Below are 24,909 nucleotides of genomic sequence, written 5' to 3'. Positions count from 1 at the left end.
ACCCTTGGCCCATCAAAGTCAGTATTGTCTACTCAGACCGGCAGCAGCTCTCCAGGATATCAGAGGTCTTAAACATCACCTACTCGCCTAGTCCCTTTAACTGGAGATGCCGGGGATTGAACCTGAGACCTTCTGCATGCCAAGCAGATGCTCTTCCACTGAGCCATGGAATTCTTAGTATTAACCTTATCATGACCAGGGTGTGCTTCCAATTTTAAAATCAAGGGGGAAAAGGCATGCCTCATCTTATCACACATTTGGGAAAAAAATGTGCATATTCTCTCTAGATCCCAGCCATGGAAAAATGTGTCTAACATTAATTGTCTCAGTCCTGAATTGAAATGGTTTAGGTTAGGGGTTCCATCAGCTCATGCATAACTCCTCACATCCTTCCCCACATCTTGCACAACCACAATAAAAGGCTGAAAAATAATGGAAATAGCAGCATTATATCAATCTGAATGATTTGTTCAGATCCTGGACTTCTGATTGCCCAGAGGAAGAACTTTAATTCTCTCAAGATCCAGTATACACAGCCCATCTCCTTCATATATTTTTAATCTTTTGCCAGTTTGATTCCAATAGGCTTGCACCATGACTTAAAGCTAATCTTCACATTTGAGGCAAGCAACTTCCTATGTACCTAACTCTCAAATCCTTTGCAGAAGAATCTGGAAAAAACAGCTGCTATTCTTTTGGTTCCTAGCCTATTCCCAAATTACTGTTTTTATTTCTTGCTGTTCAGAGCTAGCTTTGTCTCTTTTTATTTGAGCATCATTCTGTACCCACACAACTGCCTTATAGCAAGTCAGACCATTGGTCTATCAAGGTCAGTACTGTCTACTCTGATTGGCAGCAGCTCTTCAGGCTCTCAGGTTGAGGTCCTTCATATTGCCCCCTCCCTAAACCTTTTAACTGGAGATGTCAGGGACTGAACCTGGGACCTTCTGCATGCAAAGCAGATGTTCTGCCACTGCGCTACAGACCCTACCCTCTACCCCACAAACACACAAGGAAAATGTATTTTTTTAAAACCAGCGTTTATAAGGAACACCACACAACAAAGGATCCCCACACAAGTCCAGTTATGTGGTCCTCATGAGCTGCATGTATTGGTTTCTGTCTGCTGCGCCAACGTCTTCTGGGCCATTTCCAGTGCCCCTTCTTTGGTGTGGTTCCCACCGATAAAGCCGCTGGAATGCACGAAGATGCAACCGGCGATCCCGCTGACTTGGGAGAGTTCTTCGTCGCGCAAACCACGCCACTCCTCCAGAAGCGACAAGCTGTTGAGGCAGATTGGGGGAGAGATCAGAAGGCCCTGGTCTTGTGTCCAGCAATGACAGCGGAAGACTATACTACATATATATGGTATATCAAAGGGAAAACTAAAGGCATTAGGCCCTTGCTGAAATCCGGCTTCTTTCTACCTGACCTTTGGGAATTTATTTAATTTGTTGCAGGAGGATCGTTCAGGGAATGGTGAAAATACATATATTCCTATTTCAGGCTACCCCAGAACTGCTCTTTCAGAAGAAGTCATTATTACTGCCATTTTATAGATGGTGTATCCAAGGTGCAGTGTGGTAAATAGGAAGTCAGAGAGGGCTGGCAAAAGGGAAGGGGCAAAACGGCGTAGATCTTGAACTATGAGGAAAGGCAGGATAAAAACATTTTCATAAATAATGAAATAAGTACATGAATCTCGCAAAGTTCATCTGCAAAGCACCCTCCTGCCCCCGCCCCCCAGCAAGCACAGTTACAGCAACATCAAGACATGCCCAGGTCACCTCCTCCCTCTCTGCAAAAGGGTGACATTTCTGCTTGTTTTATTGAGGGTGGTGGAGGGGGAAAACTGTCCTACTTAAGCCCTTGGAAATGCTTAGGGATACTCAGTGGCTTGGGAGACACACATGTGGCTCTTTGATCTGCCACCTGTTCCTCTTCTGACCACTGTTTACATGGTACCCACTCAGGTTCCTCAAAAGTAGAGAATTTCTTTAGATATAAGGATAACTTCATCATCAGATAAAACCAACAGTTTTGTTTTTAAAACACCACACAATTTCTCCATGATGATTATGTCAAAGTCATGGAGAAATGGGGTTCTATGGCCGGCAATCAAGATTGCAGGGAGAGGCTCTCCTGGCTGTCCCATCAATTAAAGAAACTCGTATGGTGGGTGCATGAGAATGGGCCTTTTTGGTGGCAGCCCCACAATTATGGAACAACCTCACCAAGGAGGGATGCCTAGGCCCCTCACTTTCAATCTTGAGGAGACAGTTGAAGATGGGTTTATTTAGGACTGCATTTGATTAAGTTACTAGTAGTCCTAAATTGTGGTTTTAAATTTTTGGTTTTTATGTATTTTATTTTAGGTATTTTATTGACTATTGTAAGCCACCTAGAGCTCTGTAAGGAAGAAAGGTGGCTAATAAATGTCTTCGATTAAACAAACAAATGAAAAATTAAACCTGAGGCTGGGTTAACATGTGCAGCTGAATGAAGTGGAGTGGGGCATACCCGTTGAATGCAAACCCAGAAAATAAAACTCCTAACAATTAGAAAACAACATAGCAGAGGGTTCTAATCACCCATTCTCCAGAGCCAGAGTGAAACCTGAAATGAATTTTTAATACAAAGAAACATTCATTTTTTTTAAGAAGAGTTGGTTTTGATATGCTGACTTTATCTACCTTTAAGGAGTCTCAAACTGGCTTACAATCCCCTTCCTCTCCCTACAACAGACACCTTGTGAGGTAGGTGGGGCTAAGAGAGTTCAGAGAAAACTGTGACTAGCCCAAGGTCACTCAGCAGCATTCATGTGTAGGAGTGGGGGAAACCAACCCAGTTCACCAGATTAGAGTCCACCGCTCATGTGGAGGAGTGAGGAATCAAACCCGGTTCTCCAGATTAGAGTTCACCGCTCTTAATCACTACATCACGCTGGCTCCAACAGAGTTCTGGAGAACCTGTAACCTTGCACATTGTTTTGTGTCGTAACTTTGCCTTGCAATCCTTTCATCTCATTCCAGCTACACAAGGGCTGGCTAAGGCTCAGAAGCAGTGGGGAGAGCCAACACCTGAAGCTGTTTTATAGTGAATCAGATCAATGGTCCATCGAGGTCAGTAATGTCTACTCAGTCTGGCAGCAGCTCTCCAGGGTCTCAGGTGGAGGTCTTTCACATCACATTACCTGATCTTTTGATTCTTTTTTTAAATAACTGGAGAAACCAGGGTTTGAACCTGGGACCTTCTGCATGCCAAGCAATTGCTCTGCCACTGAGCTACGGTCCCTCTGGATTACATGCTCCAGCAATTAAAAGGACTATATTACAGTTGTATATTAGGGTGTGTTGGGATGGTGCCCAGTGCACACAATAGAAGAAGAGTTGGTTTTTATATGCCAACTGTCTCTACCTTTTAGGGAGAATGAAACTGGGTTACAATCTCCTTCCCTTCCTCTCCCCACAACTGACACCCTGTGAGGTAGGTGAGGCTGAGAGAGCTCTAAGAGAACTGTGACTAGCCCAAGGTCACCCAGCTGGCTTCATGTGGAGGAGTGGGGAAACAAACCCAGATCACCAGATTAGCCTCAGCTGCTCAAGTAGAGGAGTGGGGACTCAAACCAGGTTCTCCAGGTCAGAGTCCACCGCTCCAAACCACCGTTCCTAACCACTACACCATGCTGGCTCTCATGAGGCTCTAACAGCTACTGGGAATTATGACTGTGACTCTCTGCAATCTGCAGAGTATCACTGCCTACAGGGGGAGAGATTTTGATAGCTGGGATGGCACTTCCCAATTTTTTCCTTGTCCCACATCCCACCCCCCAGCAACATTGAAAAGGTTTTAAGTATGCTGTAAGGGAGCTTACACTGTGGAAAGAAGGGTTCGAAATAGAAATGTTTTGAATAAATGCCACCTAGACAATAGCCAATGTATGGGTCTTGTGACAGCTTAAAAACTAACAAGTGTTATTGTGGGGTGTAAATCCCCTTCTGTCAGATGCAAAAATCAAAGCTCTGGCGCACGAAAGCAGATGCCACAACAGTACAATCCCCAGCAGAGTTATACCTTCTAAGACCAATGAAATCAATTGGGCTGACAAGGATACAACTATGTCTGGGATTGCATTGTAAATACCTTACGTCTTTAATGCGCCACAAGGCTGCCTAAGGTTTTTAAATAAATACCAGCATCGTGGTGTAACAGGAAAGATGGCACTCGGGATCTGGGATTTCTGCAGTGTTCAGGAATCTCAGGGCCATCCCTCTATCCCCTCCACTGAGAAAAGGTACCGCGAGAAGGACTTCTGGACGCCCACACTCACCGGTTTTGGAAGGTGTGCAGCCCGTCAGGGACACACTGCACGCGCCACTTGCCACTGAGATCTGTGTACAAGACAAATTTGAGGGGCTTCTTTACGCCCAGCTCCTGTTCAAGGCTGAAGAGATGTTCCTTCCAGGGGCAACCCCCCAGCGCCAGGGCCAGGATCTCGCCACTGGGGTCGACCTACCAAGAGATGCACGGAGTTCGTTATCAGCTCCTGCTCCGAAACTACAGTTCAAGCTGGGGAGAGCTGTTGGCAGGAAAGCTGGAGAGGGGTACTCCTGTCATTCCACTGAAGACCACAAAAGCCTTGAGCAGCATTATCAGAATCCTGAAGGTCAGCTTTTTTCTTCTTTGAAGTTTCTAGTCCTCATGGTTGTGTGATTGGGGGAGGGGGCATGAAACCATGTAGCGTCTGCTTAGAAATTTAGCACTGCCAGAAATGGTAACTGGACTTCTCCTGGGGTGGGGGTGGGGGTCATATCCCTTCTGCACAGCTCGCATTTCTACTCTTACCCTCCCAGTGTTAAGAGGACATATGGCAAAAGAGCCAAATGCACATTCATGCATTCGAAGTATTTATAAAAAACCCTTCCCCCTCCAAATAAAAGGCTCTATGTTAGAGATGTAAAATTTCCAGAAGGTCTGAAGACATAGAAGGGGGCTTTTAAATTTTTTTTTGCAGGAAATTGAAATATATGCAGTGCTTAACTTTCCTATCAAACCTCAACCTATTTTGCTGTTTTACAATGTGAAATGAATAATATATACTTTGTTAGCATATAAAATTGTACTGACTGGCTTATTTATGGCATTTAAAATATAAATGCCTTCATTTTCTACAAGCGAAATGCTTTTAGTACTCTCCAAAAAATTTTAATTTTTGCATGAGAAACACTGAAAATAATCTTCAGGGGGGAAAGGGTGGGGAAACAAACTTTCCCAAAATCTTCACATCTCTATGGGACACTGTAAAAGCAAACCAACATCAATCCAGAATACCTAGAAATCAATCAAACCCCCCCCCCCACAAAAACTACCAAAGCAGTCTGAAACAAAGGAACCAAATGCCCACTTTAAAAGAGCTTTCTATATTAAAAACAGCTTTACGATACATCCTGAAAACAGCCTGGTCAGGTGCATCTTGTATCTCTACTATCTTCCACAATAGGGGCCACCCCAGAAAAAGCCCTGCCACTGATCTCACCTTCCCTGGATGAAGGGACAGCTAAGAGAAGCTGCTGTGAAGAGTATGCACCACACCTGAGCAATACGTGGGACTCACATTATTTTTTTCAAAATTGGAGTTGCTTCTGTGTAAGAAACCACAGCTTGTACAAAGCAGGCACTTGATAAGGAGTTCAGGTCCATGGGTGAGGAAGGCCTTAGATCCTGTCAACTCTTATGAAGCCACCAAGGAAGGGTGAGAGGGGCGACTACCTGAAAGCGCTGCTGGATGGCCTCTTCCACAAGGGCACGTGCAGGCAGCCAGCCACGGTGATAGTAATCAAGCCGGTCTAGGAATTCACCGCCCACCAGCTCCATGGCCTTCTGGAATCCAGCCTGGGAAGAGAAATGGCCATTAAATTCCAAAGCCCAGTGCAACCGCTGCCCTTGAGTCAGCCATTTATTTTTAAAGAATTGTTTAAAACTAAACAGCATCAGGAAAAAAAAGTGACTTAATGCAGGACACAGGCAAGGACCAGGTTCTTCAAGGAGCCAGCCATGGTGTGGTGGTTAGAAGCAGTGGACTCTAATTTGGAGAATTGGGTTTGATTCCCCACTCCTCCACATGAGCGGTGGACTCTAACCAGATTAGTTTCCCCACACCTACAGATGAAGCCTGCTGGGTGACCCTGGGCTAGTCACAGTTCTCTCTGAACTCTCTCGCCCTCACCTACCTCACAAGGTGTCTGTTGTGGGGAGAGGAAGGGAAGGAGATTGTACGCCAGTTTGAGACTCCTTAAAGGCAGAGAAAATCGGGGTATAAAAACCAGCTTGAACACATGAAGCTGCCTTATACTGAATCAGATCCTTGGTCCATCAAAGTCAGTGCTGTGTACTCAGACCGGCAGCAGCTCTCCAGAGTCTTTCACAGGCAGAGGTCTTTCACATCATGTACTCGCCTAGTCCCTTTAACTGGAGATGCCGGGGATTGAACATGGGACCTTCTGCATGCCAAGCAGATGCTCTACAACCGAGCCACGGCCCCTCGCTCTTCTTCTTCTTCAAGGTGGGCAATATCAATGGGCCAATATTCAGATCAAAATACACTTGCGGGTCCACCACAGTCAAAAATGGTCTCCACGGCAGGGAAGAGCAATCAACTGGACAAGATATAATGACTCCTATACGCTACCAAGGCAAACACAGATACTGTATAAGCAACGCACTTATCCAGATTGTGGTCCAAGAGGCAAGTGTTATCTGCCCATCTGGAGTAGCTATTAAGGAAACCTGGAATTACGCAGGGCCTCGACTCATGTAGCCTGTCCTCACCTGAGCGGATGTCTTAGCTACCCATCTATTTGGAGCCTACCAGGCGACAGCAGTGCCGGCTGCTGACCTTTCCCTGCACCGCTCAAGATAAGCAAATGGCTTTTTATCTTGTGTCCTCTCTACTGTGCATCAGCCGAGACTCATTCCAGGCAGGTGGGAGAGACACGGACCGAGCGGCTTCCCAGCCAACGAGTCTTATGCAAACAGACACCCGTCTGTTGGCGTCAGAAGCAAGTCTGGACTTCTAGAAAACTGATTAGGGTGCCAAGCTGCTGCGCCAGGCCTGTAAACTCAGCTGCACCCAAGCTGATGCTGCTCCAAGGTCAGGACTGAATGCAAAGATGTCCCTGGTGGAAACCGGGAGGTCAGGAACCGAAGCTGCAGAACACAAGATGCACCCAATATTTGTTACCTTTTTACTTACGCTTACAATTGCTTAATGAAGAGAAGAGGCCCCACTGCAGATATCCTTCCCCGGAGAGCTGAAGAGCAGGCAAACATCAGGCAGACAGTTCATGTTTCTCAAGGAGCGCTTTGGTTCAGATGCTACACAACCAGCTCAGAATGGCCCCTCGTTTACTAAAGTTTGCCAGTTACCCCAATGGGCCAATTTCTCCAGTTCAGGGTTGCCAACTTCCAGGTGGTAGCTGGAGATTTCCCGCTATTACAACTGATAGAAATCCGTTCCCCTGGAGAAAATGGCTGCTTTGGCAATTGAACGCTATGGCACTGAAGTCCCTCCTCTTGCCAAACCCAGCCCTCCTCAGGATCCACCCTCACCTGGAGCTGGCAACCCTACTCCAATGTCGTAAGAACATAAGAAAGGCCATGCTGGATCAGACCAAGGTCCACCAAGTCCAGCAGTCTGTCCACACAGTGGCCAACCAGGTGCCTCTAGGAAGCCCACAAACAAGACGACTGCAGAAGCATCCTGCCTTTCTTCCACAGCACCTAAGATAATAGGCATGTCCGGGCCTACTTTCAGTCTGGGTGGATTTGATTTAAATCAAATTGATTTAAATCACGTTTTAAATAATGACTTAAATCACTAGCCAGTAAGGCTAGATTTAAATCATGGTTTTCTACACAAAGACTAATTCTTGCTGGTATAATCTTAATATGTATAAGCAGACAAAGGTTTCATTTTTAGAATAACTTTTCAGATTAATTTTACAGTTATAGAAAAAAATTACTTATTTGGTTATACTATTAGAAATACATAGATAGATAATTATGAAATTATTGTAAGGTGAACTATCTCCAGTTTCATTTGGGCCACCAGGCCTTGCATTTCTTTGTTGCAGTGTTTGCATTTTGCACACATGCCTGCCTTACCCGTAGGTAGAGGAACTTCATTAAAATATTCCCAAACTGGGTCTCTTTTATGGCCTGCTGCCATCATAGATTTTCTCCTCCAGGGACAGAATATGATAAACCTCAGGCTGTACACACAAGGATCCCAAGATTTGTGGAGAATTCAGCTCCAAAGGTTTCACTTTCATTTTTACTGCTTGTCCCTCCCTCCTCACACTTAGCTCCTTGTGCAGATCTATTTCACTCCAATCAATCTTTTGTTCATTGAACTTCCGGAAATTCAGTACTTAAGAGGTAAGGGGTTGATTCCATGTAGATAGATTTCCACATGAACACACATGAAGCTGCCTTATACTGAATCAGACCCTTGGTACATTGAAGTCAGTATTGTCTACTCAGACCGGCAGCAGCTCTCCAGGGTCTCAGGCAGAGGTCTTTCACATCACCTACTTGCCTAGTTCCTTTCACTGGAGCTGCCGGGGATTGAACCTGGGACCCTTCCGCATGCCAAGCAAGCAAAATTGAATGACCTTCAGGCCTAGGCTAGCACCTTCCTCCTGCAGTTCTCTAACAAAAGGCAAAGCATATTTCCCCCCGTCTTGGATTCTCAGATCGTGAAGATCTGACCCTTTATTCGACTCTCTGCAAAATGGGGGAGGGGGTGGGGAGAGGAACAGCACTGCAGAGACGAATCCACGCTTCGCCTGATGCCCAAAGCATGCCAGGATCGTGGCTCATCCCAGCTCTGCACTTTGACCAGAAGCGGATGTGTGTATGTCCCCTCACCGCCTGGACCATGTGCGTGCATGAGTTTCGGGGGGGAGAGAGAAGAACAGAAAGACTGAACTAGGTGGACATGCAAGAAAGTTAAGAAATTTTGGATACAAATCCATCAAGAAATGCAGAAAGTTTTAAAAATTAGATTCCCGCTCAACCCAGAGACTATGTTATTAGGAATTGAACCTGAAAATTTGGATAGAAATGCTGGAGAACTTTTTGCCTATATGACAACGGCGGCCAGATTGGTACTGGCAACATTGTGGAAACAGGAAGATATTCCAGATGTGGAGGGATGGCAATGGAAAATGGATGAATTTGTGGTGATGGCCAGACTGACCAGTTGGATGAAAGAAAAGACAACTGATGATTTTTAATGGAAATGGGAAGGCTACTTAGACTATGTACAACAAAAAGGATAGATTGTTAGAAGTATAATTAAGATTAAGACAATGTACCAGACTTTTGAGATGTAAGATGAAACATACTCCCCGAGGGAGTATAAACTGTATGAACGTAAGTGTGGTTGTATGTTTGTTTGTCTGTATATACTAAAAATACTAATAAAACATAAAAAAAAAGAAAAGAAACAGACTGAACTGGAAAACAACCATCGAGTCGATCCTAAAGCTCTTGCAGAGTTTCCTGCTCAGTACAGGGTGTTCCAAAGGCACAAGGTTTTTTTCTCAACTCTGTATGTTTATTCTATAACATTTTTGCTGTGAAGAAGCAGCATGTTATCTCTGCAGACACAAATTCACAGTTTTGAGGACGGCAAAACCAAGCACCTGTGATAATATCTTCTAGATAGAAAAAATTGCCCCAAATAATCTTACAAAAACCTCTGGAAGAGCATGACATTGTGAATGGATTAACGGAATTCATTTACCAAAATATTTAAACATTGCATGAATATACAGCCTCATGTTACATAATTAAAACTGATCCTTTGGACTATAATGTAGCCTAAATAGAAACCTATCTTTAGATAGATTTTTGCTCAAAAAGCATTTTATTTTTAAAAATCTGATTTAATTTTTTAAAATTTATGTAATTTTTAAAAAATTGATTTTTATCCACCCTACTTTTAGACCATTTCTTGAATGCTTACCTGTGTTCAAAAAATTAGAAAAATCACAAAAGGCATAACTCCCAATGTAAAAGGAATAGTTTGACAGGATTGGGGGGTGAAAGTTAAAGCAAAAAGTCTTTAGGCAACCTTGTCTAGAGGTCAGGTGATTCATAATCGCTACAGGAAAAAATATCTTAAGATGGCTTGGATGTTCATTCCAAAATAGCTGGGGAAAATACACATGCACCCACCCACCTCACCTCTGCACACACTTCCACCTTCTTACCTCAGTATCTTGGTCCTCGTCATTCCAGCGAGGGTTCAGATAGCTCACCCTGGAGCTCACATTGGTGCTCATGGCATAGCGAGGCTCCCCATCCCACTGGGAGATGCCGTTGTCGATGGCGTCAATCTCCTCCACAAAGTTCTCGTACAACTGGAGGGAGGGAGGCCAAGAATCAGAAAGGGTCTGTTCAGAGTGAGGCCCTTGAGGATTAGCTTGTAGGGCAGAGACCCACTCACCTTAGTGCTCCTTATAAGCTAGGCCTCAACACTTGTTGCTTGCAGCAATTTAGGGTTGTTTCAAGCAAAACACAGGCCAACATCACACATATGTTGATCAGTACGGGGCCCACTACCCCAGGGCAAGAGGGCACCAGTTGGGTGCTAAGAATCCACAGGACTAGTATTCACATGTATACTACAGGAGCATGGGATGAAACTACTGAAAAGCAGTGACTATGTTACTAGAGGTATGTGTGCATGGGAAAACAAATCAGAGCCTTAACAAAATCCACTTGGGAATCTTTAGCAGTTCTCATATGAGAGCCAGTGTGGTATAGTGGTTAAAAGTGTCAGGCTAGTATCTGGGAGATCCAGGTTCGAATCCCTACTGATGCCATGGAAACTCACTGGGTGACCTCAGGCCAGCCACATTCTCTGAGCTTAACCTACCTCACAGAGTTGTTGTGAGAATAAAATGGAGGAGAGGCGAATGATGTAAGCTGCTTTGGGTCCCCACTGGGGAGAATGGCAGGGTACAAATGGAATAAATAATATGTACATATGAAGCCGTCTTATGCGGAATCAGACCATTGGTCCATCAAGATCAGTACTGTCTTCTCCATCTGGCTGTGTTTCTCCAGGGTCTGAGCTTGAGGTCTTTCACATCACTTGATACTCAACTGGAGATACCAGGGATCAAACCTGGGACCTTCTGCTCTACCACTGAGCCACAGCCCCCTCCCCAAAGAAGAGTGCTTCTGACCACTATGTGAACATATGAAATTGCCTTGGTCTATCAAGGTCAGTATTGTTTGCTCAGACTGGCAGTAGCTCTCCAAGGGTCTCAGGCTGAGGTCTTTCACATTACCTACTACTTGATCCTTAACTGGGAGATGCCAAGGATTGAACCTGGGACCTTCTGCATGCCAGGCAGAAGAGGCTCTACCACTGAGCCGCAGCCCTCCCAATCCTGATCTAACTGGATATCCCAGATTGGATCCATTTGACAACAAACTTACACAGCCTTGGAAGAGAAACAATAATTTGACCAGACAGTGCAGTCAATATCAAAGATCAAGGAATCTATGGGTTGCAGAAGCAGCAACTATGGATGTGGAAGACTTTCCTTTTGCTTCCCTACTGACCCATGAATTGACTGAGTAGTCTCAGGTAAAAAGATCACTACTTGTCAAGTTCAACTCCTCCGCAAAAAGGGCATGACATCTAAGCGTTCCAGGGCACATATCCGATTTGTGCAGGGCAAGGTCTCTAGGGCAGGGGTGTTGAACTCATTTGTTACGAGGGCCAGACATGACATAAATGTCACTTGGTCGGGCTGGGCCATGTGTACCGTAAATTTTAATGCCAGGTACCGGAGATACAAACTTTATAGATGACACAGGCAAAACCAATTAAAGATATTATTTTTTACTTAAAATACAAACCTGCTTAAACCAATAACAGCATTTTATTTAACAGTATAGCATACTGTTAAATAATACAGCATACTGTTAAATAAAATAATAGCATTTTATTTAACTGTCGTTGAACATTGACACCTTGGGACTGGGGAAGTGCCTCGGCTGATGAGCCCACTGTGGGCTCACCAGCCCAGATCAGGAGTGGGGAAGGTGGCTGCCTCACGGGCCGGATAAGAGCTCTCAAGGGGCTGGATCTGGCCCCCCAGCTTTACGTTTGATGCCACTGCTCTAGAGCCTCGCCGTCATGTTGTGTGAATTCAGAATGCAACCTAGGATTTCCTTGTGGGTGCCCATGGGAGGATTCTAATGGTGGGCAAGCTGCCTTACTGATCTTCTCATGGATGATGCCACCCAGGTGGTCTTCCATGAGACCCCAGGTGGTCCTCCATGAGCACTCTGGGTCTACCCAAGGAAGCCCTGTGTTCACTGGAACATAGTCTGGAAGCTGCTATGATACAGAGCACTTGTGTGTGTTTTAAGTGCTGTCAAGTCGCTTCCGACTCATGGCGACCCTATGAATCAATGTCCTCCAAAAAGTCCTATCTTTAACAGCCTTGCTCAGATCTTGCAAACTGAGGACCGTGTCTTCCTTTACAGAGTCAATCCATCTCTTGTTGGGTCTTCCTCTTTTCCTGCTGCCCTCAACTTTTCCTAGCATGATTGTCTTTTCCAGTGACTCTTGTCTTCTCATAATGTGACCAAAATACGATAGCTTCAGTTTAGTCATTTTAGCTTCTAGGGTCAGTTCAGGCTTGATTTGATCTATAACCCACTGATACCCCTTAATTAAAAAGCTCTAGAAGGGGAAAAATAAGCCAGGAACAATCCATAACATTCTACACACGTTTCTGAGCCTCCAATTCCATCACAAACTCATAGCTTGGACCCTGCCAATCATTCCATTAGTAGATTCGAGTTTATAAATAAACATTCTGAAAAGCGTTCCCACATTCTGAAGAGCTTCAGAAGGAAGGGGGACCGAGTTTGGCTATATTTTTTCTTCCATTATTAAGGAGACTTTTGAGGTTAGGAGGAGGAACAGCCACTACTTTCCCTTCCCAGCTGGTACCTTGTCGTAGAGGGCACGCACAACAGGATCCTCTTCATTCAGGCCCAACTGCTTAGCCAGAATCTGGGAGCCAAAATGGAAATACACTAGCCCGGCGCTGCTCAGCTTGGTCTGCCAGGGTTTATCAGCGCTCAGGCTGTGCATCGACTCTCCGAACGATCTGTAGCAATAAGGTGGGGATCAGGGAGAGCAATTCTTACTTAACCTAATGTATATATATAGTGCTTTTGACAAAACCGTGCCCAAAGCAGTTTCCAAATCAACACACTCAATGTAATAAAATCAGCATGAAACAATAACAGTGGCATGAGAGAGAGTAAAACTGCACAAAAGCAATCCAAGTTAAAAACAAAAAAAACCAAGAATTCAAACAAAAGAGGGTTAAATGACAGCTCTCCCTGTCACGCAAATCAAAAACTCAGGAGCGGGGGAAGAAATCCATCCAGACACAAACTGAACAGAATGATCGCTGAGAAAAGAAAGATGTTTTATCCCGGCACCAAAAAGTTAAAGGTTTGGTTCTAGGCAGAGTGTCTTGGGGGGGAAGGGGGGCATTCCACAGCCATTTCATCATCACAGAAGTCCTGTCTCTCTGTGACCATACACCTCTGTGGGTGGTGTGTGAAGAGCAGGGCCTCAGAAGACGATCTCAGAATCTGATAAGGCTCACTGGGGAGCAGGCAATCCTGGCTGGGACCCTGGACATTAAGAGAGGGTGTAGAGAGAAAAGAGCACTGGCTCTCCCTCTCCTCACATGAACACATGAAGCTGCCTTATACTGAGTCAGACCCTTGGCCCATCCAAGTCAATATTGTCTACTCAGACCGGCAGTGGCTCTCCAGGGTCTCAGGCAGAGGTCTTTCACTTCACCTACTTGCCTAGTCCCTTTAACTGGAGATGCCGGGGATTGAACCTGGGACCTTCTGCATGCCAAGCAGATGCTCTACCACTGAGCCACAGCTCCTCTGAGCTGACAAGAATTCACACCTCTGCTACTTGGAAGTGAATATTTCCTAACGGCTACAGAACTGGAAGTTCTGTCTCAAGCAGGTCACTGGAAAGAAGGCCTATATAGTTACTAAACTGTCTGTACTAAAGGCATCATACCACACCAACAAGCAAAAACTGGAAAACACCAACAGCAGGGAGGAGGTGGTAATGGAAGGAGATCAGCATTAAAGAGGTATATTCATGAGCATATTTCATGCAATCTGCAGATTTTCTGGATACAGATCCTTCCTCTTCCCCGAATAGGGTTGCCTCTCTTACAATCTCCCAGTGCGGTGGAAGAGAGCTTGTTTGTGCTCCCCAGTCCTGTCATCAGAAATCCTCCCTCCCCTGCTCCAGGAGAGCATGAGGGGCAGATAACAAGACTCATGGGATGGGGAGCCAGAACTGCCTTTCCTCTTGCTGAATTGAGAGATCCAGTGGTATACACACAGGATCTCAGCAGTACCTCTGGTGATGGTCGTAACGATGCTTCTGTGGGTCATATTCACCCCCAACGTCCACCACCACATCACATTCCGAGAGCAGCTGGGGATCCCGCGTCCGGACGATCTCTGCATCCTGTTGGGCACACAAGGGGTCACTAAACATGTGCTAAAGCAGTGAAACAAATATGTCTTAACACCACCCTGGGCCTTTGGCTTTTGGTCACTATTGCTTCACCGCCCTTTTCTAGGCTGGCGTTTACTTTGCCATGGCCTTTCCACAGAAAAAGAGAGACAGGTCTTTTGTGCATGGGTAGTTTCCACTGGATATGCTGCTCTCTCAGTGCACAGTATTTGAACTCAAATTCTCAAATCACTATGCACAGGGGCTTTTTTCTCCAAAGAAGTTCCCTTCCGGAGTACTTGAGGTTAAATTTATGCATCACCAGGGGAAATGTGGAGCGTCAGAACTTCTAGCTAGCATTCAAAACAAACAAAAAAACACCCTGCTGATCTGTGAAACTGACCAAATAAACAGCTGCATAGGTTGTTTGTGATTATTTCAGGGTTCTGGCTAGTTGCAAACAAAAAAAACTGTTTGATCAGGGTGTCTGAAACTGACCACACTGGCTGTGAAACTGACCAAATATGCAGCCTCATAGTATTCCAGCTTGGAGGGGAGGGGATGGATGTGTCCTCATAACTTGAATCTGGATAAATCTCTCTTCCCCAGATAGGCATAACTTGTTGATGCGTCGTCACAACTTGAATCTGGATAAATCTCTCTTCCCCAGATAGGCATAACTTGTTGATGTGTCGTCATAACTTGAATCGGGATCAATATCTCTTCCCCAGATAGGCATAACTTGATGCGTCGTCATAACTTGAATCTGGATCAATATCTCTTCCCCAGATAGGCATAACTTGTTGATGTGTCGTCACAACTAGAACTGGGATCAATCTCTCTTCCCCGGTATAATGGGAACTCGGAGATTTCTGCCCATTAGGGCCTCTGAGCCCGCAGCTGCAAACAAACTGCTTTCTTGAGCACGATCTTGGGTCTCCCTCTCCCCACCCCCCACCCCCCGCGAACCCCTGTTTTACTGCAACAGTATCAGCTCTTTGCAACAGTATCTTCCCCTTCCTGCCTGCGTGCAGCAGGGGCGTGCACATGGAAGGGGGAGAGCTGGGGGTCCTGTCTGCGCGGGGCTGCGTACCTGGTAAGAGGGGAGCCGGCGCAGGAGGAAGCAGGCGAGGGCCTCGTCGCAGTGGAAGGTCCCCCCGTGGGTGCCGATGCGGGGCGGGCGCGGACGCTTCGGGCCAGGCATGACACCCCGCGCCAAGCGTGGCAGCAGCCCCGCCACTCGGAGCATGCGCGCGGCGAGAGAGGCGCGGGGAGAGGCGGAGGCGGAGAGGCGGTGCCGTCATCCTGGGAGTGCGAGCGCACTCACCGCTGCCGGGTGGTACCGTAATCTTGGGAGTGCGAGCGCACTCGCCGCTGCCTGGTTGGCCCACTGCTGGTCGATTTGCTCGAAGCGGGGATTAAACCTGGGGCCTTCTGCATGCCGAGCTGAGGCTCTACCACTGAGCCATGGCCCCTCCCCAAAATGTAGTTCTCTGTGATCTCTCTGTAGCCTGGAGATCAGTTGCAATTCTGGGAAAATTCCAGATCCTACCCTGGGGTTGGTAATCCTTCTGACCATGTTTTACATTCTCCTCTCCCCAGGTCCTGGCAATAAATATATGCTGTGAGTTCTGTTATCAGAAATCCTTAATCTGCATGTAATCCAGGAATGTTGGAGCAGATTTGGATTGGAACCGTGGTGGAAACAGAGAGGAAGTTTAAACCTTCTCCCCAAGATGCTTTTCTGACCTGAAATGTCCCCAGGAAGCTGGTATCTGTCCCATTGGGACAGCTGATCAGGACACATAAGTTTCTGTAACTATGTAAATAGCAGCTCTCTGGAGATATTCGAGGTGAAAAAAATGGTGTGTGTGGTGTTGGTGGGGGTTAAGGACCCTCTCTCCACACACCATGGTCTCCATTTGAATTGGGCCCTGCCAATTGATTTTTCAGTATGAAACTCACAGCATATGTTTGATTGCTAGGAAGTGGAGAGGACATAAGAAAAATGTATATTTAGGCCCTGACTCTTGTTCCCACCAGGCGTCACTTCAAGTAAAATCAGAATCAGAATTGGGCATCTAATTCACATTAATATCCTGCCATGCCCTTTCCCCAAATCTGTCCTGTTAGACTCCCTGTTGTATTTTTAAGGTTCCCAGGTCCCTCTTCGCCACCGGCAGGAGGTTTTTGGGGCAGAGCCTAACGAGGGCAGGGTTTGGGGAGGAGGGGACTTCAGTGCCATAGAGTCCAATTGCCAAAGCAGCCATTTTCTCCAGGTGAACTGATCTCTATCAGCTGGAGATCAGTTGTAATAGCAGGAGATCTCCAGGTAGTACCTAGAGGTTGGCAACCCTATGTATTTTGCTGTATCTCCTGCCATATCCTGCTATGGCATTATCTCTCTCTCACTCTACACACACACACATATAGTGACTCCCCTATCTTATCATTCTGTGTTTCTGGTTATACCATGCTACCCTGAAATCTTGCTATGCCTCTGGTATATCTTCCTCCACCTCACTCCTCCACCATGTCTTGTTATGCCCTTGATATATTTGGCTGAAATATTGCGCTTCGCCCAATATATCCTGCTACACATTCATGATATATCTTGTTATGCTCCCTGAAGTATCTTCTTACACTCCTTAAAATATCTCATTATGCTCACTGAAATATCTTATTTCACTGCCTAGCACTATCTTGCTACCCCACCTGAAATATAACACTGTGCCCCATAATATCTTGCTGTTGTACCTTTATCCGAAATAAAGTCCTGCTTTCTTCTGGTGTACATTTCGCTGAAATTGCACTTACACACACAAACAGACTGGGGGCGGGGGCGGCTGGAGAATTGTGATCATCATGGTGTTGGAGGAATAAATGGTATACTTGGAAGTAAGCCCCATGTTATTCAATGGGGCTTACTCCCAGGAAAGTGTTGTAGGACTTGCAGCCTTATGCTGCTTTTTGTTTTTTTTTTTGTTTTCCTACCTGAATATGGGTGTGTGTATGCCAGATCTTTCCCTTGGCTTCCTTTCTCTTCATTTTTGTTTATATATTTAGCATTTTATTGCTGAAATTGCACTTACAAACACACAAACACACCAAACAGGCAAGGGGCAGCTGGAGAATCGCGATGATCGTCATGGTGTTGGAGAAATTAGTGGTCTACTTGGGAGTAAGCTCCATGTTATTCAGATCAAATGAGAGTATCCCATTGCGGGGCTCGCAAAGGCTGGTGATGTATTTTTTAAAAATACATACAGCCAATTACAAAGCAGCAGTTTCAGGGGGGAGGGGCTCACGCCCGAACCAATGGAAGGGAGCTGGCCAGCAACCACCACCCCCACTAGTACAGCAGCTTTGCATTTTCACTGGGGAAATATACATGAGCACATTACTCTAAGATTAGACTCGGGATTTCTTTGGGGCAGTAAGCCTCCATGCATATAGTTTTGCGAATTCGGGTGAGAAAAGTGTGGATCAAGAGAGCGTCAAACCCAAGGCAAACTTCCCATGCATAAATGGCTGAAATTAAAACGTGTGTGCTTTTATTTCATTTGGTAATAGTACTAAGCTGGAAGAGTTGGTCAGAACAGAAATTCTGACCTTTGTTTAAAACATTTGGAGAAAAAGGACTTGGGAAACTATGTTGTTTTATGCCATCGAAATATCTTTGTTTCTTTTGGTGCTACACTTGATGTTATCTATAACCTGTGTGTTTCACATACGTGGATTTGTTATTTGGGTTAGTTTGCTTAGTGGACAGCTGAATACATTGCAATATATGCATTTAATTATACTTAATAAATTTTGAATTTAAAAAGAATTTTGGAATATAACTTGCAGAGTGGTTTTTTATCAACAAAGAAAAATTATGTTCCTTACAAAATTATTGTCCTATAACTGGGGACAGACTCATTCCCCACAGTGTGCAAGCTTATGACAGGCCTCCTGGATAAATCTGTGACTTGAGAGTCCTTGAGCCTCTGGTGAACAAAACATGGTCCTGCTTCCTCCTCCAGAGAGCCAGCGTGGTGTAGTGGTTAAGAGCGGTGGTGAGTCAGGTCTCCTAAAGCATATTTTGGGTATGTGTGCAAACTTCAATTCCTTATTCAGATTGCTTCTACAGTTATGCTGAATATGGTTCCGGGAACCAGGAACTAAGTTTACTCATGAAGTAGGGAAATAAAGGGAGTATGTGACCTGAAGGAAATAAGGGTACAGGCAATGAGACACTGGAGGGAATATTCCACACAACACAAATGGATTAATGACATTTAAAATATACCTGTGCCAAAGAGGGAGATATTATTTTGAGTGCATGTTTGAGACATGCATGAGACACAGGTACACACTATCACTGTTTCTCCAAAATACGTAACAGCATGATAAATAGTTAGGAGATGTTGATATTAATGGCTTTGAAACCCTGCTATTATGTATTTCCACATGGCTTGGCTAGAAAAACAGATGCAGGTTCCAGGTATACGATCTATAATGTGGTCTAGTTACTCCTTAGAGTGGCACATGCATGCTCACGTTTTCATACAGACAAGAGAGGCAGATATCATTTCACCTGTGTGAGCTAGGGATTTGGATTTGATTGTCCCCAAAGAATGACAGAAGCTATGTAATATTGCTCCTTCCAATGTGGAGAGAGAGATTATATATGTAAATCAGTGATCGGATGTAGAGTTTTAGAACAACCAGTTATAATATTAAACAGGTCTACATGGGCCAAGTTTTCTTCTGTGTAACACGAGTGCATATCCTGAACAGATACATGGCAAAGTATTAGCCACTCTACAGCTCAGGAAGACATAAGGAAATATGCTAGCTCAGTTCAGAACCAACATGCCAGCATCTCAGGTGACATTGGGGACACCTGTGCTCGAGATTCAGGCAAATTCCGTCATTCAACTAAGCCCCAATTGCAGTCAGCTTAATGTCTCCCATACAACGAAATGATGAAATTAAATGAGTCCAAATTGCTAGTACTGGTGGGGCAAAAATGGCCCCTACTGCAGACATGGGCATGCCCTTCATTCCCAACATCAAAACCCAGAATAGTGCAAGGCATTTTTTAGCACTACATTAAAAAGCCGTTGTATGAGAATTACCTGCATTTCCCACACTTCATAACCTTCTGCTTTTAATTGCTTATCTGTTGCACCACTGAAACTGAGCTAGATCAGACAAACGGAGACAAATGTTTTGCCCGTAAGAGGTATGTTTGACAAAACTGAATAGTTCATAGTAAATTGTAATTCTGGATTTTAAAAAAAGATGTTGGAGTCTTACAACTTTAAAAAAATCAACATGGAACGAGTAAGATACATCTGGATTTATTTAACTCCTAAATCAAGGGTTTTCTCGGGGATAATTAAAAAAAACAACCTCAAGCCTGTAACAAAACCAGACCCACTTCTTTAGCTAGTGAAGTCTCAGGTCTCCCAACAGTACAGATTCAAGTTTGCAGAGCGTTATCTTATTATACAATGTACCCCCTCATGCAAGGAAGTCTGGTACTATGTTGGCCATAGCTAAATGTTTGTCATGGCAAAGAAAGGATCGCCTCATGGTATTAAACAACTGGATTAGAGATTCAATAAAATCATTTCAATGAAAGGAGTTTTTTCACAAAGCAATACATTTTTATTAATAAGGTGACAGCATATTACATATACAACTACGAAAACATGATTCAATCATTCTTTATCATGTCCATAAAGCTCTGGAATAGTTTTAATATTAGATCTTCTCTTTCGCCATTAAAAAAAGCCCAAAGATGTACAGAGGAATAAAAAGATAGCACACACCTCTAAGTCATCATCATCATCATCGCTATAATTAAAATATAGATTTGTCTCTTTAAATCATTCTATTGATTTTTCTAATAAAGTGCATTGCATGACCATTTAAATTACACAAGGCAACAAATGAGAGATGATTTGTGTTTCACATTTGGAAAGAAGACATTCCTCTGTTATTGTACAGGTTTGGGTTTCACATGCAGGATTGGAAAGAAAAAAAATAACCCCCAGTACTTCTCACAAAAAGAGCAGCTTTGATTCAAATATATTTCTTTTAAAAAATGCCTAAAATCCAATTTACAACAGAACATTTCCAACCTATATTAAATAGCTATTTACACATTCAATCATGCCACAAAAATCTGGTGCAAATTGTTCAGCATAGGCATCGCTAAGGGGTTTAAGATAGGCCTGGGTACTGAAATGTCCCAAGAAAACTAATTTGGAAAGTGAAGCATTCTGGGGCCACCCCTTCAAGGGCTGCATTTTGGATCGCTAGTCAGTTCTGTCATTATAGTTCAGGGCAGGTAACAAAAGAAAAAAAGGGGGGGAAGCACGCACCCTCAAAAACAAACGAACAGAAAATACCCCAACATCCTCAAGAATAGGAAGCAAAGGGGAGGGGAACCAGATCTTTCTTTGCAAAAAACAACAGGAGTGAGAGATGTTCTCACACAGGAACCATTTTGAACATCCTGGGCCAGCTAACTCAGCTCGACCTACTTCCTGTGAATACTTTTCACAAAACATCAATAAGTACAAAGCAAGTGTTCAGCCGCATTCCTCTCCTCGTTGAGAAAACTGGCATGTGCAGCTATATTGATTTTGCACACAATCAATGCATCCCTTTAGCCTTGAGGATTATTCCTTGAGAGATCCCTCCCTTAGAGATCCAAATCTCACTTCTAGTTTGTGGTCGTTTTCCTTTCAACTTTAGCCCTGTTTCCCCCTTTAAACCAGGAAAAGAATGTTAAGGAACTGCTAATTCCCCCCTTTACAATAATCGCAAGAGCAAAGCTACAGGAAAACACACACACACGCTGAAGATTGGCACAGTAAGGAATTCTAACAGTCACTCAGACATTGAACAGCTCTGGGTTGGGAAATACTTGGGAGATTTTGGGGGTGGAGCCTGAGGAGGTGGGGTTTGGGGAGGGGAGGGACTTCAATGCCATAGAGTCCAATTGGCAAAGTGGCCATTTTCTCCAGGGGAACTGATCTCTGTCACCTGGAGATCAGTTGTAATAGCAGATGACCAGCCACCACCTGGAGGTTGGCAATCCTAGCTGTGTATCTTGCAGCAAACACATTTAAAGAGGAGGCAGGTACCAAGAAACTGTGTATGCCAAGAAACTGTGATGAGCCAAGACTGCCCTGGGTATGTTTGCCATGCATTTGTGCATCCCCCTCCCTTTTAAATATTATGCTGTTCACTGCCTGAGCATGAGGCAGACACACGGCAACCCCATCGACCATGAAAACCGGCTTGATGCTGAGACACCCAGACTTACTACAAATGCCACTATAGGATAGTAAAGTGTCCAGATCATGCAAAGTGATGGTATCGCTTTACTCTGCTCTGGTTAGACCTCACCTAGAGCAGTGTTCAGTTTTGGGCACAGCAATATAAGAAGGATGTAGACAAGCTGGAACGTGTCCAGAGGGCAACAAAGATGGTTGAGGGATCTGGAGACCAAGTCGTATGAGGAAAGGTTGAAGGAGCTGGGTACGTTTAGCCTGAAGAGAAGACTGAGAGAGGATATAACCGTCTTCAAGTACTTGAAGGGCTGTCACATAGAGGATGGTGCGGAGTTGTTTTCTGTTGCCCCAGAAGTTCGGACCAGAACCAACAGGTTGAAATTAAATCAAAAGTTTCCATCTTGACACTAGGAAGAAGTTTCTAACAGTTAGAGTGGTTCCTCAGGGGAACAGGCTTCCTCGGGAGGTGGTGAGCTCTCCTTCCCTTGAGGTTTTTAAGCAGAGACTACATGGCCATCTGTCAGCAATGCTGATTCTATGACCTTAGGCAGATCATGAGAGGGAGGGCATCTTCTGGGCATGGAGTAGGGCTCACGGGGGCTTGCGGGGGAGGTAGTTGTGAATTTCTTCCTGCATTGTGCGGGGGGGGGGGGGTTGGATTAGATGACCCTGGTGGTCCCCTTCCAACTCTATGATTCTAGGATCTTAAAAGAGATGCAGAGTGGGTGTTATGTGCTGCCAAGTCGCTTCCAACTTAAGGTGACCCTATTTAATGACCTCAAACGCGTCCTATCGATGGCCTTACTCGGGTCTTGCAAACTGAAAGCTGAGGGACTCCTTTATTGAGTCAGTCCATCTCGTGTTAAACAGAGATGTTAGGCTGCTTTTAAATTTACTGCGTTCATTATTTGCTCTTGTAAAGCAAGTGACAAAGCTCCGACAAAGGGACCAGAGGTGAGGGATCCAAGCATATACAAGTTAGTGTGCGGCACATGGGTGCTTTCTTTTTCTCACTGCTAGGCTGCACAAGGTTGATCTTTGAAGGCATCACATCCACAAAAGAAAAACAAAGAAATTGTTGTATTGGTGGTGGTGGGGAGACCTGTGAGCAACCACCACAGAGGCTTACTTGATGTGGGTGGGCTGCCCTTGTGCCAGATTTCAACCAAGTACAAAAGGAAGTCAAGGCTTTGATGAATCCTTCCAATCCTAGTAATTTAGGCTAATTTAAGAGCAAAGTAATCTACTACAGCTCTAGAGGGACATTCATTGCTCTGGAGCAAACACCAGGCGCTTCACTCTGCACAAGTCCTACTTTCTGTTGTATTGCCCTACTGACACCTAGTGAGCAAAAGGGAGATTTTAATCTAAAAAGAGGAAGCCCCCATCTCTGTCCTGTCCAACATCATTCTTATTAGCTCATCCCTGAGGCTGGCCAAGCTAACCTCTTTAATGTTGCCTGTGGGATTTAATCTAGGTTCTCTTGCCAGACCTTTTAGCTACAGTGCATAGCAGCAGGTAGTGAAAGAGTCACAAAGAAGCAAGGACAAAAGCAGTAATGTGCTGGCAAATGTAGAGAAGAGGAAGAAGAAGAGTTTGTTTTTATATCCTGACTTTCTCTACCTTTTAAGGAGAATCAAACCAGCTTACAATCTCCTTCCCTTCCTCTCCCCACAGCAGACACCTTGTGAGGGAGGTGGGGCTGAGAGAGTTGAGTGAAGTGCGATCAGCCCAAGGTCACCCAGTCGGCTTCATGTGTAGGAGTGAGGAAACCAACCCGGTTCACCAAATTAGAGTCCGCTGCTCATGTGGAGGAGTGGGGAATCAAACCCAGTTCTCCAGATTAGAGTCCACGGCTCTTAACCCACTACACCACGCTGGCTCTCTGTGCTTGTGCTTTAAGTGAAGGGAGGTTTTATGGACAGCATCCCCCCTACATGATTCGGGAGAAGGACTGCAGGAGTGAGCGGAGTCAAGGGGTTCCCTCGTGGTCACTCTGAGCAGTCCCAGGTGGCGAGGGAAGACCCAACGAGTGGACCTACCTACCCCAGGTGCCAGATCTGAGCTCAGCCACCCACTGAACTGCCGGGGCTTTGGCTGCTGGCTCCTGGTTGCCGGTGGTGCCTCCAGGAGAGCCAGCTTACCAGGAACCTTCTCAGTGGACTAAAGGGACCACGTGTCCGGCCAGGGGAGAGGGAGGAGTTTAGAATATCTATTGGGTACCTTCCCATTTGAATTGTTAACAGCTCTGCCACCCAAGATCTGGATATTCCTATACTACAGCAGAAGCTGGACCAAAAGAAAGTAGTGGGTTGGATCCAGACTAAAGAGGCAATTTCCACGGATTCCACGGATGAGTAGATTACGGATTCCCCCTTCCCTCGTGGCCCCTTGTTCCCCAGCATTTTGTGATCAGTGGGCGGCAGTAAGAGAGGGGAGGCAGCACATTTCCATTCCGTTGTTGGAAAAATCGAGCTTGGATCCAAGCCTTTATTCTTCCTTCGGATTCCCTGGGGCCAACGAGGCAACATCTATATTCAAATAGGTTGCCTTGCAAGTATATCATCTGAAGGAATACCAATGTGGGATTCTTTCCCTTGTCAGAAGACGACGTAAGCTCCTATGTGCTTTCTCATTCGCTTTCCCAAAGTGGGAGGGGCCAACCTGATGCAGGCTCCTCCACACCCATTCCTTGAGCTGCCTCTCTTCCTGTGAGGCCCCAGGGGTGACAGCCGACTGACTCTCCGTTCCTGCCCCCGGCAGCCAAACCACGCCCTTCCTCTCACTTCCTTGGAGGGTGAGGATGAGGAAGTCCATGTGCCTAATTTTTTTCCAGGGGCCACCCAAGCCCAGAGATTTTTGAGCTCACGGCGAACATCTCATGAGTGACAAAAATACAATTCCAACCTCCCTGAGCGTGACTAAGGCGAAAATTACATCTCCCACATTAAATGTCCATTTCTACATGGCCGTGTCCATGTGCCACTTTGTGCATGGTTCAATGGGATC

The 24,909-nt window shown here is 45.2% G+C and overlaps 1 protein-coding gene across 1 annotated transcript; it reads right to left on the bottom strand.

Moving 5' to 3' along the window:
• Nucleotides 1-1,049: 1,049 nt before the first annotated feature.
• Nucleotides 1,050-15,851, bottom strand: MYG1 (MYG1 exonuclease). Its single transcript, XM_056854487.1, has 7 exons — nt 15,696-15,851; nt 14,502-14,614; nt 13,046-13,205; nt 10,278-10,427; nt 5,770-5,892; nt 4,331-4,512; nt 1,050-1,283 (listed from the first exon to the last, which is right to left on the bottom strand). Exons 1-7 carry the CDS (start codon nt 15,849-15,851, stop codon nt 1,097-1,099), a joined length of 1,071 nt encoding a protein of 356 aa, XP_056710465.1. The 3' UTR covers nt 1,050-1,096.
• Nucleotides 15,852-24,909: the final 9,058 nt, after the last annotated feature.

Source organism: Euleptes europaea, chromosome 1 (genome assembly GCF_029931775.1).
Source record: "Euleptes europaea isolate rEulEur1 chromosome 1, rEulEur1.hap1, whole genome shotgun sequence".
Taxonomy (NCBI): Eukaryota; Metazoa; Chordata; class Lepidosauria; order Squamata; family Sphaerodactylidae; genus Euleptes; species Euleptes europaea.
This window is presented reverse-complemented; position numbering and strand designations above follow the sequence as displayed.

Bases quoted from the DNA above. Each gene is read 5' to 3' on its own strand.
- MYG1 (XM_056854487.1), bottom strand. From the start codon at position 15,851: ATGCTCCGAGTGGCGGGGCTGCTGCCACGCTTGGCGCGGGGTGTCATG. The intron at 10,428-13,045 runs GTACCAGCTGGG...CCCTCCCTCCAG, and splicing joins TGCGTGCCCTCTACGACAAG to TTGTACGAGAACTTTGTGGA. The intron at 4,513-5,769 runs GTAGTCGCCCCT...ATCTCTTGGTAG, and splicing joins CCATCCAGCAGCGCTTTCAG to GTCGACCCCAGTGGCGAGAT.